General features: G+C 59.8%; 1 protein-coding gene across 2 annotated transcripts; it reads right to left on the minus strand.

Moving 5' to 3' along the window:
• Window positions 1-3852: 3852 nt before the first annotated feature.
• SLC25A39 (solute carrier family 25 member 39) lies at window positions 3853-15650 on the minus strand. 2 transcript variants are annotated; one of them, XM_065422576.1, is made up of 12 exons: window positions 15562-15623; window positions 15343-15451; window positions 14569-14628; window positions 12435-12479; window positions 10340-10449; window positions 9314-9381; window positions 8002-8126; window positions 7084-7257; window positions 6377-6486; window positions 5747-5828; window positions 5385-5465; window positions 3853-5272 (listed from the first exon to the last, which is right to left on the minus strand). In XM_065422576.1, exons 2-12 carry the CDS (start codon window positions 15440-15442, stop codon window positions 5154-5156), a joined length of 1074 nt encoding a protein of 357 aa, XP_065278648.1. In that variant the 5' UTR covers window positions 15443-15451; window positions 15562-15623; the 3' UTR covers window positions 3853-5153. The 2 variants fall into 2 exon arrangements, with proteins under 2 accessions (XP_065278648.1, XP_065278649.1); XM_065422577.1 differs by lacking the exon at window positions 12435-12479 and having other exon boundaries at window positions 15343-15650.
• Between the last annotated feature and the right edge of the window lie 2852 nt (window positions 15651-18502).

An 18502-nucleotide genomic window follows, 5' to 3' on the forward strand; every position in this document is an offset into this window, starting at 1 on the left:
GACGCTGTGCGGCGCCACTTGTCCTGGGATCGGCGGGTCCCACCGGGGAGCCAAGAGGCGAACCAAGGAGCCGCCACCATCTCGAACCAAGGGGACCAATGCGACAGGCAAATGGACCTTACTGAACTTCTTGAGGGGCTGGGGCAGCCAGCCCCACCCCTGGCTGATTCGCTGCATCCTTACAGGCGTGGGCCCCATTCCTCCCGAGGGACGCTTAACCGAGTACTTCATATCCTACGCTTGTACGGAGCCGGAAGGGTCCCGACGTGCTTTGTGAAATGTGCCGCATAGAGCGGGTCACTGCACCTGACTGCAGAAAAGCAGCCACCTCTGGGGTGGACCAAGGCAGCCGTTTAACCGCCGTGCTGCACAGCAGCTGAAGGACAGGGCGTGAAGAAGGATCCTGCACCTGACTGAAATTGCAAAAGGGGGGAGGAGTTGGGGGGGGGACCAGGACATAAATCCTGCATCCGGAGCTTTCGCTTGGCTGGAAAGGGTGAAGAGTGGAGGCGGGGTGGGGCACTGTCACATGACCATGGCCTCCCCTTGGGGCACGCCCTTGACAGTGTCCCACCCTGTTTATCACTGCTGTGGAACCAGCTGATTGGGGCCGAGATGCCTCCTCCCATCAGGACACTGTATGGCCCCCTAGGCACATGAGAAGCCGAAGGGGGCTTGTGGGGCAGGGGAAGAGCTGTCAGCTTCTTACCTGCTTCCCTCAGCCCTGCACCACAGCCTTGGACTCTTGTGCCCTTCTGCCAGGGGCCAGATGCTTTGACAAAGTGGCTTTGCAGCCCAAGGGGCTGTCTGCCCCGTGGAGGTGAGACCCCCAAACCGCTCCCTCCTCCGGTTTTGCGTGCCCCGTCATGCCCAGCAACTATCCCCGCCTCGGTGGGTGGAGGGGATTCTGCCTCCTCCACCACCCATGTCCTGCTGCTGCCCTGCGTGTCTCGCTCCCCAGCGCCCCCATCCGGGGCAGGTTGGGCACCCTCTGATGGGGAGAAGAGCCCCAGCGCCCCCCTGGCATTTTCTAGCCCCGGCTGGGGGGAGGCCCTGTCGAAGCAAACAGACAATAAATGCAGATATGAGCTGGGTCTGATTTGGAGTGAGGGGGGCTAGGACGGGGGTGGGTCAGTGCATTGTCGGGGCCCCTCAGTGCCTGCTCTGCAGACACACGCGTCTCTTACAGCCCCAGATAGACGCGTTCTTTAGCTCAAGCTAAGAGCCTGGGCTTGGAGCTCTGCAGGGCCTGGTTCAATCGCTGGGCTCTTGGCCAGCTGGCGGTCATCGCAGCTAGAGCTAAACGCCCACACAAAATGCCCTGGCACCATGAGCCGGGCCCGCCGGGGCGCCTGCAGCTGATGGAAAGTGGCTCCCTAACGAGGGAGTTGCGGGGGGTCGTTACGGTGAGAATTTGAGTCATGACCACTCCAGCGGGGTGCCCCAGGGGTCATGGAGGTAGGCACATGCACCCACCCTCCGAGCCTGGCGCAAGGGTGCCCAGCTCCTCCACCACTAGCCACCGTGCCCCTCTCCATCACAGCCAAGCCATTCGGATGCAGCCCCTGATTTTAGGAGCCCCCCGCAAGGTGCCTTGTGGCCTGAGTTTCAGAGAGCGCTGAGCCCCCGTGCAACTGCTCGCAAAGGCCGGTAGTCGGGAGCTAGCGGTGCTGAGCGCCAGTGCAACCCAGGCTCCTCATGAGCTCTCCCGTTGGGCCCCTGCAGGCAGCAGCCATTTGGGGGTCGTGTTGTAGGAGCCTGCGGAGGTACCGGTGCAGCTGCCCTCATACCTATCCCTAGAGCTACACCTCTGGGCTCCACACTCCCGGGGTTAAGCTGATGTCTGCTCAAGCTGTCCCGGAAAGACCTCAGCCAGACCTGGCTCTGCACCGAAGCCGGCTGCAAACAGCGCTGGGCCTGCTACGGGCATGTCCGAGCGTGGTGCCCATGATGCCGCTGGAGCAAAGGGGGAGGCCTGCGGGCCCGGGCACTGGTCACGTCAGTGCTTGAAGGCAAGGAGCTGAGGCGCTCTCCGTGTCAGGTCAGGGGCTTCACCAACCAGCGTCCCTCTCTGGGGTTTTCTCTGATCCACCCCAGCCTTATGGAGGGGACGCTCCTGCCTGGGTGCCCATGGCATTCCTGCAAGGGGGGTTTTGGCTTGTCTGCCTCCTAGCGCAGCTGGGGGCACTAAAGGAGGCTCTTCGGCGGAGGATGCTCTGTGAGGCTCAGTGTACCGGTAAGGGGGGGAAGGAGAGGCGAGGGACAACCCTGGGGCAGCAGCCTTCACCCCTTGTTAGCCAGGGCCCAGCAGGGAGCTGCTGAGAGGAAGGGGTTTGCAGAGAGCCAGGATTCCGCTTGCTGTGTGCAGGTGCTCATATTCCTGCAGGCTGGGGGGGGGGGGGAGCCCCTCGCATTACTCTAACCTCAGGCAGGAAGTAATGGAGGTGGGGGTCCGTGTAGATACAGCAGAGCAGCAGGGCAGGACTCCAGTGACCAGGCACCACAGGGATAACCATGGGGCAAGGTAGGGGCTTCACTGCTCCAAGTTCCCCAGTGCCAGCTGACCGGGGGGGAAAGAAGCTGAAAAGGAGCCATGCTGCATCTGCAACTGAGCAGGGGACACAACAGGAAAACACCAAGGGCAGAGAGCAGCCCAACTCTGGGCTTGGGAATCCTGCTTTTCGGCCAAGCCCTCCCATAGCCTAGCCCCTTCCACTCCAGGGACTCAAGGCCCTTCCCAGCGATCAGGTGATTGGCACAGTCTCTCATGTGAGACCAGGCGGTATCACCCCACTGACTACAGCAGGGAAACTGAGGCACACAGGGAGGCTGGGGCAGAGCTGAGATTACAACCAAGATCCCCTGAATCCCATCCCAGTGGCCCCCTCCAGGTCTGAACCCCACCACGGGGTGTGTGTGTCAGTATCACAGCTTTGCTGCTGAACCTCGTTTGGCTGGAGCCAGGGTAGGGCAAGGCTGGGGGAAGCAGGCACTGATCCAACTCTAGCCCTGGAAAAGAGGAAGGGCTTGATCCACTGAAGCTAGAAAGCCCTGCCCCATGGAGAACCAAGGGGTGGGGTGTTGGTTTATTCAGCCCCTCCCCCCCCCATTTCCTCACAACTCTGACAATAGCTTGAAAACCCGCAGGTGGAGAGATGCAGCAAGCAGGGTGGGCAACAAGCCCCCCCCAGAACAGGCAGGGAAGGGCATGGCATTGCCACCCCCATGAGTGGGGCTGTCTTGCAGCACACACACACACCTCCCATGCATTATGGCAGCAGGAAACAGGTGGTGCTGGGTTGTGTCCTGCTCCACCAGCTCAGACACACACACTCCTCGTGTCCCATCCCGTCCCCCCCCATTTGCGGTTTCTTACAAAAATGCTCTCAGCCCCACCCCACTGAGCTGGCTGGAGGATGGGACAGTCCCCAAACACCACAGCACAGCCTTTGCAGAAGGGCTCTCTGGGCCCCACGTCCAGATGAGGAGAGAGCGAGGGGCAGGGGGGGCTTTGGAGTTCCCCTCTTTGGGGCACAGTCAGGGTGCAGAGACCCCAGCAGGGATCCCCTTGGTTAATGAAGGGCCAAGAGATTAACCAATCAATTCCCACCCTGCACAGACACTGACAGGAAGTACCGCCCCCCCCCCCCACCCCACCCCTATCACACCATGATGCACACAAGCCCTCCCCAGCAGAGATCAATGGCTGCTCATTGCAGGAGGCCAAATCTTAGCCCCTTGCCAGCAGCTGGCAGAGCAGCCCATAGGCCGCCCCCCCAGCCGCTGAGGTGATGGAGGGAGACCAGGCAGGTGGGGAAGGGGAGAGGGGGCGCAAGGGTTTTCAGGCACAAATTTCACATAAAATGTCTTTTATTGAAGGAAGTCGGCACGAATCCCCACTCCTACAACCAGCCACAGGCACGTGCGTTACCCACAGGAAGGAGGATGGCTACTTGTCCGGCTACTGACCCTAAGAGGATGGGGGCGCTTTGGCATGGAATCTCTGCCCTGGAGATTTCACACCTTTGTCAGCAGCAGGGAGGAAGGGGAGCCCTGGAGGGGCCCAGCGGGTGGTGTCCATTACCAGCAGCAAGGTGTCTTGTCGGAGCATGGGCCACCTGGGGGGCAGATAGGAATGGGGAAGTCCTGAGTGGAAGAAGCCATGGTGCTACCTAGCGGGGAGACTGGCCTAGAGTCCAGGGTACAACTATCCTTTGTATCGCTGCCCCGCAGGGAGGAGGCCTAAGGGAATGGGGTGTGTGGAGAGGGCATGAGGTGGGTTAGGACCTAAACCCAGCCAGCAGCAGGAACAGATGTGGAGAGACTCCAAGCAGGAGGGGCTGTTGCCCTTCGTGCCCCAGTCGCTCTAAGTCTTTGGAAGAGAAAGGCTCTTGGTCCTTGGCAGGGGATCCCCTCACTTGGAATGCCAGGGGTTGTCCTGCTCCCCACCAGGCTGGGCAGGGAGGGGGCCCTCTGCGTTCGCCAGAGGACAACTCCGTCGCTCCCACTACAGCTTATTTCTGCCCCCCTCAAGGGGCCAGCGCAATCAGATGCCAGGAGCAGGGCACCCACCGCTGGGGGGGCTGTTCACAGGCTGGAGAGCAGCCCCCGGCAGACGCAGGCAGCCTCCAAACCATGAACGTGTCAGTGGGGAAGGGAGGGTGGAGGTGAGATGTTGTCAAAGGCAAACAGGCCTGACCGTTCTCAGCTGGGAAGCACCGTGATGCCCACGCTGCTCTGACAGCCTCTCTAGCTCGCCCCCGGGGAGGCAGCCGGGAAACCCGCTGAGGTGGATGCAGGAAACACAAGGAGAGAGCGAGACTAGAAGGCACTTGGACGCTGCATATCCCAGCCCAGGGCATGTCGGGGAAGAAGCTGTTGCTAGCAGGGAGGTCTGTTCCCAGTGGATCTCAGCAGGAGCTGAGAGGTAGGGAGGCAGAACCGCCGCTGTCGCCCCCAGGAAAGGAGGCTGGATGAAATGAAAGGCCCTGGCTTTGGCAGCTGAATCCCAGCACTGATCTCTGCAGTCACCTCCCGCTTGCTATCTCTGGGGAACTCCCCCACCAGCCAGGGGCTGGCTCCTCCGCCTGGCCCTGGCCCACAGGGTGGTTAGTTTGGAGGCTGCGCTGCGGGGGCTCTGCCCGCCCTGGCGCTCACAGGCTGCTGAGCCGTCGCTCCTGGTTCAGCTTCTGGAAGAAGGTCTTGCCGAACTCGTAGGTGCTGATCATGATGGCGCAGGCCGGGGCCACCTTGATGACGCGGGGCAGGAAGCCTGCGGGAGGCAGAGAGAGCAGCGTTACCCGCTCCCGCTAGCTGGCACCCCTGGAAACGCGGTCGCTCCCCACCCCTCATCCTACAGCCGGCCCGGCTGCCGTTCTAGTTACCTGCGAAGAGCCCACGGGTGCCAGACTCAGCTCGGATCCTCCTCAACAGCAGCCAGGTGGATGAGGACTTGGAGGCAGCCACTGCGGGGCGAAGGCAAAGCGGAGGTATGAGGGGAAGGGGGTGCTGGTACTCGCCACTCACCCTAGGGAAGGGTCTGCCCCACCTTCCAATGCTTCCCCCCAAGGCATGAGCAGCAGCTGGACACTGGGTGTCTGCTCCAGAGGAGCCACCGCTCCCTCCCGCCCCTGTGTGCAGAATCACAGCTCCCCCTCTGGGCAGTGAAAGGAGCCAGCCCCCCGTGATGGGCTGCTCAGAGTCCCACGTTCCCGGGCTCCCGCCGGGCTCCCCATGAGCCCCTCACCTCGGAGCGTCTCCCTGTCCCCCAGCTCAATCTGTCGCTGGGTCTTCACCACGTCGAAGGGCAGCGTCAGCACAGCGGCCACCTGGAGGAAGGGGAGAAGCTGCCCATCACTGCCAAGCCACAGCTGGGGACCCCAGTGCCTCCCCCTACAGCACTTCTCCCTCATGCCAAGAGACGCTGAATTCAGCCCCTACCATCTGCCCCCCGAGCGCTCAGCCCTCCTCCGCCCATTGTCCTAGGCAGGTTAGAACCTCCGCCCACAAGGGGCCGAGTTTCCTGGCCTCTGGTGTAACAACAACCCCCCCGGCTCCCACTGCATCCCCGACTCTAGGCTGGTCCCTGCGCAGACATTGCTCTGGGGCAGGTACTGCCTGTGTCTCGTGCAGGGGCGGGGAAAGGTCTATCCGGACCCAAGCTGGCCAAGGCTGCTGGATCCGAGGTCCCAGCGTTTCAAGGAAGGGAACAGCTGACCCCCAAATAAAACGCCCTGAAGCCCTTCTGATTCCAGCAGGGCTGTTTCCCCTGGTTAGAATCCCAATGTTCTGGGGGTGGAGGTAGCCCAGCGGGCTCCCTTCAAACCCAGGCAGAAACTCGGATCCCCCAGGACGGAACAGAAGCTCCCATACTCACCGTCCCCGAGACGGCCCCCGCTGTGAAGCTGACCATGAAAGTGGCTTCGTCAAGCCGGGACTGACGGCAGAGCCATTCCTTCACTAGCTCGTAGTTAAACCAGTAGAGAGCTGAGAGAGACAGACCAGTGCCCCGGGTTAGAAGCATCAGCAGCCACCTCCACTGCTGCTCCTGGGGCATGGCCCTTTGGCACTGAGCCCCAGCCCTGGGGACTGACCTCAATCTATCAGCCCCGGAGCAGATACGGCAAAAGGCAAACATCCCCCTGCCCAGCCCAGCCCTGACTGGGAGCGAGCACAGGGGAGAGATGGGAGGTCCTTGGCCGTTCGGCTGACACCAGGAATTGGCAGGCCTATTGAGGGCCCTGGAACTGGGCTGAGCCCCACCAAATTGGTATCCCAGCTCAGGTGGGGACTGGGTCTGAAAATCCTTCGCTCTGGAGTCACCATTGTCAGGTAAAAAAACTTTGCCCTGGACAAGAGATACACAGAAGGGATAGGGACTGGAGTGTGGCCCGTCAGCGCCTCCTGTAGGCAGGCCCATGTTATTAGCATGACACCGAGTGGTCTCTGCAGATGGCAAGAAGGGAATTCTTGTCCTGGGTCAAACCTTTCCCTATGTCTCCAGCCCCAGGTGGGGGAGACCAGCCCCAGTGCGGCCCGCAGCCCCCTCACCAGTCCCCAGCACCCCTTTTCTGTGTGGTATACCTGAGAAGGGAACGTCCCGCAGCACGGTGGGCCCCCAGCCCCTCCAGAGGGACAGCCAGCCGTCCTGGGCCACCGAGGACTGGATGCAGACACGCAGCTCGCGGTAGCTCAGCGGCCGGGACTGCATCTTAGTCCGGATGAGTTCCAAGGGGCTGATCACCGTCACCGCGCCCACTGAGGGAGGGAGTCAGAACATCAGCTACCGACAAGCCAGCAGCAAGGGCGATACCAAGGCACGACGACGGGGCAAGGCCAGGCCGTCTCACCCCCATGTGCAAACAGGGCAGTCACCTGCAATTCCTAGAACGGGGAGAGCACGTGGTGCAGGAGGCCAGGGGGGCCGGCCCTGGCACCGGCCCATCGGGTTTGGCAAGGAGCTGGCTGCTGGGATCGCTTCTTGTTTACAGCACGGTATACCTGGGACAGCAGCTTATGGCTCATCCCAGCATGAGGATCTCACTGTGATTCAGTGCAGCAGGGGGGCTGTTCAGCCTTCCCGCTGCAGGGAGATGGGGAAATGAAAGCCCAGGGAGGGGCAGGGTTGTGCGTGAGGTCACCCAGCGAGTCCGCGACAGAGCAGGGAATTGATCTAACCACGGATACGCAGGGCCCAGGGATTCCTAGATTCCCAGGCCAGAAGGGACCCTTGCGATCATCTCGTTGGACCCCCTGCACAACGCAGGCCACGATCCCTAGAGCAGGGCTTTTAGAAAAACACCCGCTCTTGATTTACAAACGGCCAGGGACGGAGAAGCCAGCATCACCACCCTGGGCCAATTGTGCAGACGGTTAATGACCCTCGCTGCTAAAAACCAAGGCAGGCTGTTGTTCATTCGGAATGATTCTTTACCCCCGGGCCAGAGGAGCAGGGTGGGGGGAGGCTGCAAGGTACATGGACCCTGAACGCAGAGTACTCACGCCTGGCGAGGGCACCAGCCACCAGGGGGACTTGGGCCCCTTGGCTGCCCATCCGGCAGCGCAGATAATCCCGCAGCTGGTCGTAGCTGGTGAAATAGATCACCGTGGCAGGCACCGCCATCACCCTGCCAAGGAGAGGGGCCCGTTAGCATCACCCGCCAACTCGTGTCACGCTCCATGCCGAGCAGGGGGGGGCAGATTGCTCCAGGCATAATCCCCCCCCCATATCCCAGCTGGGCCTTGACACGGCCCCTCCCATTCTCCGGCTAAGCAGTGGGACCCATCTCCCAGAGAGCAATGGGGGGGGTGGAGGGGGTTCCGTTTGCCTGAAAAGGCTTCACGCACACAGAGGACCCTGTCAAAACGCCGCATGCACACAGCTCCGCCTGAAAGGTCAGAGGGCGAAGGGGGCTGTCTGTGGGGAGTGTCACAGGGTGACTGGCCCCTTTAAGAGGGAGCAGGTGAGGGGAGGCCAGTGCACCTGGGACTAATTACCTGCTGCCCAGCTGGGCTTAAGGGAAAGCACCTGGATCTTATAAAGGGGAGACAGAAGCAAAGGAAGGTTGATCTCCAGACAGCTCTCAGCCCCGCTAAGATCAGAGTACAGCTACAGGGAGCAGGAAGACCTGCTAGTGATCCTGAGTGGCCAGGGGAAGGCAAGGAGAGCAGCAGAGGGGGTTTCCCTCTGACCTCTCTGAGCCAGGGAAGGCTAAAAATGGGCTGAGCTCTGGCTAGGAAGGGCTGGAACAGGTGATGAGCTCCAGGACGGGCTGAGGACACCAGAGCTGGGTATGAACTTTTGTATTATGGTGATGGGCTTTGTTGGAGAATCGTTTTGCACTGTTCTGTTGTCAAACCAGCCCCAGACAGCGGTGGCGTTCGCTGAGACACAGCCCTTGTGGGGGTTATTAAGGAGCCTCAGAGGAAACTGAGGCAGGCCTTTGCAGAGCCATGCTTGGCCAGTGGGCGGTGATAGAGGGCAGGGATACCCTCATGCAGAGAGGGAGTGGAAAAGGCGGGAAGGGGGTCTGGGGAGGGGGAGGCAGACAGTTTGCAGTCCAGGGATAACCAAGGATTCTGGGTCAGTGCAGGACAGTCACCGCCACCTCTCCCCCCCGCAGTCAGAGACCCCAGGGCAAAGGCCAGGAGCTACCAGTAGCGCCAGCGCCTGGGTTGCGTGGGCCCTGCAGGAAGACTGGGAGTGCATGGCCGGCTAGCACCGCAGGCAGGGGGGCCCAGGTGTTTGCATTCGGCCTCCCTTAGAGCAGGCGTGCGGCGGGGAAGGGCTGTAACGCTCGGTGCTCAGACTCACAAGGTGGGTGGCAGGCCGCTCCACAGAGACCGAATGCCCTCGTAACGTGTGATCTTCACGAAGGCATCCTGAAAGGAAGAGGAGAGCACAAGGGGGTTAGAGAGTAGGGGGAGGAGGCTTCCCCCATGCTAGGGGCAGCCCTGTAGCCTGAAAGGGAGACTAGATACCCACTCCAGAGCCCAGCCAGGGGCTGCGTCTTTCCCTCCCACGCCGAGCTCTGCTGCTTCTCCAGCCTAGCCCTCATCACAGGGTGACTGGCTCCTTAAGGGGGGGGGAGGGGAGTACAGCTGACTGGTTACCTGCTCCCCAACTGGGCTTAAGGGAAGGCAACTGGACCTTATAAAGGGGAAGACAGCAGCAGGGGATGGAAGGCACCCCAGTGAGCTCTCTGAACCCAGGGCAGGTACGGGTGCTGCTAGAGGAAGCCATGAGAGGGGCTGCAGAGAGCAGGAGACCCTGGGTAACCAGGGGTGGGCCAGGAGAGCAGGGGGTACAAGGCTGAGCTCTGGCTAGGAAGGGCCGGGACAGGAGAAGCGCTCCAGGACTGGCTGGGGACGTCCGAGCCGAGTACGAACTGGTGTCGTGGTGTTGGACTTTGTTTTGGGCCTTTGAGGACTGTTTTGAACGGTCTGTGGTTAAACCAGGCGTGACATTAGCCACAAGAAAGCCAGTGTGGCATTCATTAAGGAGCCCTGAGATAAAGGGAAACCGAGCCAGGCCTCTGCAGAGCCATGGTTGGCCAGCAGGGCCACTACAGGACAGGCATGCCCTCTTACACGCCCCTCTTGCAAATTAATCCTTTCCCCTCCACAGAGCCAGAGCCACCTAGGAGTGGGGTGGGTGAAGCTGCTCCGAACACTGGTGCACCCGGCCCGCTCTCCTCTCCCGCACCTCCAATTGCCCTGCCAGGTGGCCCGAACTGCCGCACGCAGCCTGGCCATCGAGCCCCAGGCCTGACCCTGCACTGGCTCTGGCTCCCCTCTGCCCCGCCAAGGCAGCCAGGTCCCGGCAGGAGAAGAGCCTCACCAGGGTGCCGGTGAAACGGGTGGGGGACTTGTACCAGGCGGTGCAGCTGCTCCCGTTCTGGCATACGTACAAGTGGTCCATGAGCCCGTTGCAGTACACGAAGCATTTCCCTGTGGGAGGGGGCAGGGGAGACACAGTGGGGTTAAACTCGCGCCCAGCCCAGCCCGCTTCAGGCTCTTCCCTTCCCCACCCCCAAGCCCCCTCCCTGCTCCTGGCTCTGCCCTTTCCTTCTGCAAGGACCCTCAGCAGGGGGACAGGGTTGTACCCCCTCAGGGCCCTGACAACTCCTCTCTGCCCCATTCCCTGCCGCCCCCAGAACTCTGCTCCTCTTTCAATCTCCGTGAGCCCGATGGGGCGCTGCCCCTGCTCTCTCAAAGGGCAGCCAGCAAGGAGTGGGAGGGCTGCTGGGCAGCCAGGGAGAGAGGAGCCGGCAGCCATGGGGACGGAGAGTTTGTGGGGAGCTGGACAGGTCAGCGGGGGTGTAGACAGCTGGAGCAGCCAGGCCAAAGCTCATCTCAGACAGAGCGCCCTGGGGTGGCCAGGCCTCAGGCCTCCCGCAAGCTATTGTTACCACAGGCCTGGGACACAGGCACGTTTAGTGGGGGGGGGGCGGGCGCAGGCAGGGACTTGCCCCAATCCTGTCATGCAGGATAAAGGCACCAGAGCAGAAGTGCGGCGAGGCAAAAAGGGTGAGTCCTGGGAAACTGTCTGACTCCATCACACTCCCCCCATCCCCGCGATGCGCTCGCCCTAAAGCCATCCTGTCAGCCTGCACTAACAGCCCGTGCTGGCAGGAGGCCACCTGCCTCCACGAGTCAGTGTCAGCCCTGTCTCCCTGAGGGTTTGCCTGGCTCCCTTCCCCATGATCCCATTCAAATCCCTTTCCCTGCCTAGGGGCCGCTGGAGAGCCAGGCACACAGATTAAAGCAGCCCTCTGCCAAACCCCAGGGACAATCGCCCAGCAGAGATGGGAGCCTAGCAGGGAGAGAGGCAGCAGTGGGCACGGGAGCCTGGTGGGGGAAGCTGCCAGATGGGCAGAGGAAAGGCAGGGTGGGGACAAAGTTGCCAACCTTGCTAGAGCCATCCCCACCACCAAATCAGCATCAGCCACCCCTACGGGCCAGTCTGGTTTCCATGCCCAGGGCATAGCTGCGGGCGGCAGGTTAGGCTCAGCAGGGATCCAAGCACGCAGCAGGGCAGCCAGAGGGGGGGGGACAGACAAGAGACGGACGGAACGAGGACAGAGAGGCCCACGTGTGCTCCTGCAGGGGAACTGGCTAGTGTTGAACCCCCAAGTGGCCTGGGTCAGCCAGCTTCCAGCACGTTTCTGACAAAGCACTAGTAACCCTGCAGTGTGTGTGTGTGTGGGGGGGGGGGGGGTACTGCCCCCTGCATTCCATCCAGGACATTGGGGGGGAGGGCACGTGAGGGGCTGCTGCGAGGCGTCATCGGGCAGAAGAGGCTCCCCTCGAACCAGCCGAGGCTGGATACGCCCAAGGGGGCCCCTCCCATTGCAGGTGTCCCTGTCCTGCATAGCTATGCCAGGAGGGGGGTGGTTACAGAATGGGGCATGGTATGGGGGGGGGGGGGGGGGAGAGAGAGTAAAAGCCAGAGGCCCCTAACACAGCCACGACTCGGCAAGCCAACAACTCCCAGGCCCTGACTCCAGGGACGGGAGAACCATTCCCGGGCCCCACCTGCCTGATGACAAACAGCCTGCGGGGTCAGTCTCACAACTGCCTCTGCCCCGGGGAGGCACAGAGGTGAGGGGACTTACCCAAGGCCATGGAGTGAGTCAGTGGCAGGGCTGGGAACAGAACCCAGCGCTGCGGCTCCCAGTGCCCCCTCCTCTAACCATCAGACAGCACCTGACCCCCAGATGACTCGGAACTAGACTCCATTGCAGTAGGGATGGAAGGAAGATGGCGTGGGGTGAGCAAGGGTGCACAGAGCCCTGCACTGCCCCACTCTGGAGACTGCAGCTATGGGGAACAGGTTCTCCCCGGGACGGGGGGGATGGAGCTGTGGAGGGTCAGCAGCCACGGGAGGCTGTTAGCAGGAAGAGGGCGAAAGGAGAATACCCAGAGATACTCACATTTGGACTGGTGAACGCTCCAGGGCACACACTCTACTGACAACACTGAAACACACAACAGGGACACATTTAGCGACAGGCGGGGACACCCTCCCTCCTGGCGGCGGCCAAGCTCTCGGGGGCTGGGCAGGTGGGTGCTAGCAATGCATGGTCTGGGAAGGCAGGGACCCCCGTGCCCTGCTGTCAGCAAAGAGCTGGGATGTGGGGGCTGTTCTGGGGCAAGCCACTCGGGTTTGGAAAGGGGGAGGCTGCTGGCTTGAGCTGGGATGAGATCTGAGAATGCTACACACACACACACACCCCGGCTGATAACACAAGTCACTTCCGCCTGCCTGCAACAGGGAGGCGTCTCTTAACATCTGTTCCATAACCCCCCACAGCTGAGCAGGCACAGGAACGCCCAGGATCTATTGAGCAGCATGACTCTGGCAGTCGTCACCTGAATCCAGCCCCATACGGATTCCAAGGGACCCCGTTCCACCAAATTAGCCCATTGTCTCTCTAGTCCAGGGATCGGCAACCTTTGGCACGCGGCCCATCAGGGAAATCCGCTGGCGGGCCAGGCCGGTTTGTTTACCTGCAGCGTCCGTGGGTTTGGCCGATCGCAGCTCCCACTGGCTGCGGTTTGCTGTTCCAGGCCAATGGGGACTGCGGGAAGCGGTGCGGGCCGAGGGATCTGCTGGCCACCGCTTCCCGCAGCCTCCATTGGCTTGGAATGGCAAACCTCAGCCAGTGGGAGCTGCGATCGGCCGAACCTGCGGACGCTGCAGGTAAACAAACTATCCCGGCCCACCAGCAGATTTCCCTGACAGGCCGCGTGCCAAAGGTTGCCGATCCCTGGACTAGTCCCTTCCACATGAGACTTCCAAACTGCTTCACAAACAAACAGACTTTCTGCTCCCAAGTTTTATAGCTTGGGGGGAGGGAGGCTGAGGCACTGGAGGGGGGGGGGGGGGGAAGTGACTCCCAGAGGGAGGCAGTGGGATCAGAACCCAGGAGTCCTGACCCTCAGGCCCCTGCTCTAACCCGTACCGAAATCCCTCCCATGACAGTCAGTGCAGGTGTCCCAGGCCTGGCTCGCTATTTGAAAGAGAACCTGGAGGCAAGAGGCCGGGCTAGGGATTCTCACGCAGTCTGTGAGCGACAAACTCCTGCTGAGGCTTGAAAGAGCCTGGCTGCTCCTGGACCCGTCAGCCAGGGTTAGTTCAGGCTGGTTGTGATTAATGCAGCGCAGCCCCGCAGGGCAGCGGCCAGGACAAGCCAAGGCCTGGGACGTGCTCCTTTCTGTCAGGCAGCACCAGATCCTGGAAGGAAGGGCAGAGCCAGAAGGAGGGAGCCCGATTTCCTGCCTTCACTAGAGGCCTACAGATAATGACCAGTCCCTGGCTCTGTGGAGCCCTTTACGTGAGCCAGGCACCCCACCGACCCATCCACTTCAGGTCCATACAGGACATCCCAGCCCAGCTCCCCCCAACACACTGGCTCCGAGGCCCTATGGGACACCTAAGCCCATATTCCCTCTCCCCTAAGGCCACACAGATGTGAGCCCAGCTCCCACCCCAGAGGCAGGATGCTCTTAGCCCCCTGTGGGTGGTACACTACTGGGGTGCCGTTGTGGGAACGCTGATCCCACTCAAGCCAGCTGCACAGGTTCAGTGTATGGGGGGGGCCATGCCAGGATTGGGCCTCCTGGAGAGGGCCTAGGAAAGAAGCTCCCAAATGGGGGAAGCGGGGATGCAGCCTGAGGGTGCCTTGCCAGACCCCCTCTGCTGAACCTGTGTCCCCATCAGTGGGGCACCAACCCCAGGTGACCACCGTTGCGGTGGTCTTCACTGCTCTGCTGCCTGCAGGCAGTCCCTGCCCAGACTGAGTAGCCAAATATCACAGAACCCGATAAGCCCTTCACTAACCAGGCAGAGGCTCTTCCTCACAACTTCCCTTGGGGCCTGTATAGGGGACTGGGATTGCTGCAGTTCACAGACACCTGCCAGGCAAAGCCGGAGAGAGAAACAACCCGGGGTCTGAGCTACTGCATGCCGGGCTCGCTGCTGCAGAGGTCGCAGGCTCGGAGACGACCCACCTGGCCTCCAGCTGCGGAGAGAAGGCAAGATTTCTGCCCTGGGCACTTAGTTACCTTTAGAGAAGGGCGTCCTCTGGGCCTGCAGCCGGATCTTCACCACATCCAGGGGAGTCACTGAAAGAGAAGGCACCTACTTAGACCTGGGGCCAGTGTAGGGTGGTTGGCCAAAGGGTGGCGCAGAGTGCTTTATCAGTGAGTGGGCAAATAAACCTCCCCCCCGAAAGGTAGATCTGGAAATGGATTTAATATTGACAGGGAAACAGCGGCTCAAAGATGGGAAGGGCCGTGGCCGAGCTCACAGCGTGAGCGTGGGAAGAGCTCAGTAGAACCCAGGAGTCCATGTTCCTCTCCCTCTAACCACCAGACCCCACCCTCCTTCCCAGAGCTGGGAACAGAACCTGCTCTTCCTCACACCTCCCTCTGGAGCCCGGGGTCAGCAGAGCCCATGGTGCACAGCAAACAGCCAGACTCCAGCTCTCCAAGGAGTTTTAAGCCTCTTAATGACCAGGCCAGATTTGCTGGGAGAAACTTTAATCAGGGGATGAGACACAAGGAATCGAGCTGGGATTCCAGGGGGAGGGTTGCTAGGAAAGGGAAGTTGAGAGGTGGAAGAGGCCATGGCCGTATCAGCAGAAGCCCCAGAGATTGTCCTAAGTTCAGAACAGTGAGCTCACCTGCCCTTTGCACACTCACTCTCGTCCCCTTATACACGTGCACACGCCCCGACCTCCCTACGTGCATACCCTGAACTCATGCGGAAATCCTTGCACCCACCCACCCACCGTGTCTCTCCAGCCTCGCTCAGCCATCCCCATGCTGACCCCTTACCGAAGAGAGATGTGAAGAGGGCCCCGGTCCCAGATGCCAGCATCTGCTGCAGGGGGGTGATGCCCCCTGCAGGGCTCACTGACGTGTTCTCAGACATCATGCTACCCGCCTGCAAGACACAAAGGGGGCAGCGGCGCTGTTACAGGCAATGCTGTCTTCCGGCTCCGAGCTTCATCCCAGAAGCCTCCAGCTAGAGCCATCGGCTCCCTTGGTACGTACGCTGGCTGGGGGAGCCCCAAGGAGACGGCATTTCAGAGCAGACTGGTTACTGCCGGCCCCTGAGAGGGAGATTAGTGCCCCTTGAGCAAGTGAGACCAGATCGGAGAGGTCCCAACATCCCTGCCTTCCTGGGGTCAAACCCAGAGAGCCCTCTTGCCACCCTGCAGCTGCCTCGGCATGCTGGCTGAATCCCCACCCCTCGCTGGCAGCGTTATCCAGGCTTGGCAGAAGGGGTGGGGCTCCTTCTCGCGTGTGCTGCTTATACAATCGTCCGCCCAATGGGGAGAGACAGCACCAGGTGCAGCGCCGATAAGATCCTGCCAGCACCACAGCTGGATCCAGGCCTGGCCTGATCTGAGGCAATGAACCTAAGAAGCCAGTATTAGGCGCTACCGCAGGGGAGACCCAGCAAGGGCTGGGAGGGGAGCAGAGTCAGACGCACCGAGCTCTCCCATTCCTCTAGCAGGCCTGCAGCCCTGCGAGGAGGAGCCTCGCCCCCTCAACGCAGGAAGGAGGGGCGGGATGGTGCGAAGTCAACAGATGGGGAGAAGCAAGGTGCAGTGCCCAGGAACCCTCCTGCAGTCCCAGGGAACTGATCACAGGGGTATGTCCACCTAAGCCAAATACAGTAGCTGATTCCCTCCCGGCCCAGCCCAGAAGTGCTAGGGAGAGGGGGCAGGAGTCTTTCTTCAGACATGGGGACCAGTGCAACCATGTGCACGTTAGCAGGAATGACAACACTTAGTACTTTGAACAGCAAAGCCCGCTGCAGCAGTGGTTTTCAACCAGGGGTACATGTATCCCTGGGGGTACGCAGAGGTCTTCCAGGGGTACATCAACTCACCTACACATTTGCTTGATTTTACAACAGGCTACATGGAAAGCACTAGCGAAGCCAGTACAAACTAAAATTTCATACAAAGACTTGTTTATACGGCTCTATATGCTCTCCACTGAACTGCAAGGACAATAGTTATATTCCAGTTGGTTTATTTTATGATGTGTCAAAATGAGTCAGCAATTTCAGTAACCGTGCGCTGACACGCTTTTGTACTTTTAAGTCTGATTTTGTAAGCAAGTCGTTTTTAAGTGAGGTGAAACTTGAGGTATGCAAGACAAATCAGACTCCTGAAAGGGGTCCAGTCATCTGGAAAGGTTGAGAGCCACTGCTCTATAGCCATTAATTAACCCTCCCACTGGCCCCACACCTGGCAAGGCACTAGCCTGCTGCTTCTACATTCCAGAACATGAAGCGTGGAGAGGGGAAATGACTTGCCTAACACCTTAGAGGAAGCTAGTGTCAGAGCCAGCAATGGAAGCCTGGAGTCCTACCTCACAGCCCTGCGCCCAGACTACATTTCTCTCTCACTGCACTTCAGGATCTAACCCCATTTAGTCCCCATGAGCTCCAGCCACTAGTGCCGAAACACAACAACATGGAGTCAGCCCGTGCTTTCCGATTCCAAACTTCCACCATCCTCCAGGGGAAAAATACCCTCGTGTGTATTGAACCTGAACTTTCGTTCTCATTTCATTTCCGGTACCCTCCATACCTTTTCCTAGGGCTATTTAGTTCCAGGTCTGTGTGTGTTCCTTTTGGATGCTGTCCCACCCTGCTCAGCACAGCCACACTGCCTACAACCCAAACATACCCCTTTCCTGGGGGTTGGTTTTACTGGTAACTCAAATCCCGATTCCAGATCATAAATCTCTGCTTGGCCGTTCTTAGGGCTTCCCTATAGGGGAGCTCCCCTATCCTGGGCCCTAGTTCCCTCTGCCTGAGAGAAGCTGATTTAACCTTATAAGGGGGGGGGGGGGGATAATTACACTGCACTTCTGCATAGGGCTCAAGCACCTGATAATGAGAGAATTCCACAGACACGCCCTCGATCCCTAAGCAAGGTCCTAGCATCTGCCGTCCTATTACAGGTACCACGCACACTGCGAGAGTCGCGCATGGCTCCTCCCCCTCTGGATTTGTAGGATTAAAGGGAGTAATGTCCTAGGACCTCTGCTTAGATGGGAGAATACCCTAGAGCAGCAGTGGTTCTTAACCTGGGGTGCACGCACCCCCTGGGGGTTTGAGATGCCCTCTCTGGGGGTGCGAGACGTGACAGATTTTTGTAGAAGGTAAATCATCGAAAACACAAATTAAGCACAGGCACGGAAGTATAACTACTTTGTTTCATCAAACCTATGTATTTATTAACATTATGCATTTAACGATTACTGTAATATACAAACAAAAATATATCTAGGTTTAAAGAACTGGCCTACTTCTAGGATGTTTGATGAGGGGTGCGAGAACATGTTTTGAGAACCAAAGGAGTGCAGGCTGCAGTAAAGGTTAAGAACCACTGCCCTACAGACTCATCACAGTCCTTGGAATGAAGTTCTCCAGTGACTGCAGCTGTGCTCCCTGCACACAAGCAGACTTCATCCGTGTGAGCCTGCCCCAACACCTTATGCCAGGCTGGGGAGAGTGCAACACTTAACTGGCTTAATCACCTGCTATTCATATATGCCACAACACAGCACCCTCCACCCATGTAACAAGGGAGCAGAGAAGGATCCAGGGCTTCTCCAGGACAGAGAGAGGCTTCCCCACCTGGTCATCCTGATCTCCTGGAAGCCCAGACTTTATGCCACCTGCCTTGGGCCTATATAATCAGTCCTTACACACACATAGCCTCCTGCTTCCCTCTCCCTAGGGTCTGATCTGCTGCCTTTTACAGGGGCCTTAACTCAGGAAAAAGTGCTCCTAGTGAGCATGACCGTGGCCAGCTGTTTACTATTAGAAAGGCACTGATGTGTCTGTAAAAGCTGGTGTAGCAATCAGTGCAAGCAGTGACATGGCCGGGCACGGTAGGGCTAAGATTTTAAATGCAGGAGATTCCACGGAGAGGACGTGGACAGTTTCTGTACAGATGGCCCCTTCTTC

The sequence above is a fragment of the Emys orbicularis genome, chromosome 25 (assembly GCF_028017835.1).
Source record: "Emys orbicularis isolate rEmyOrb1 chromosome 25, rEmyOrb1.hap1, whole genome shotgun sequence".
Classification (NCBI taxonomy): domain Eukaryota; kingdom Metazoa; phylum Chordata; order Testudines; family Emydidae; genus Emys; species Emys orbicularis.

Bases quoted from the DNA above. Each gene is read 5' to 3' on its own strand.
- SLC25A39 (XM_065422576.1), bottom strand. From the start codon at position 15,442: ATGATGTCTGAGAACACGTCAGTGAGCCCTGCAGGGGGCATCACCCCC. The intron at 12,480-14,568 runs GTAACTAAGTGC...TGTGTGTTTCAG, and splicing joins GAGGACGCCCTTCTCTAAAG to TGTTGTCAGTAGAGTGTGTG. The intron at 5,273-5,384 runs GTAACTAGAACG...TGCCTCCCGCAG, and splicing joins CACCCGTGGGCTCTTCGCAG to GCTTCCTGCCCCGCGTCATC.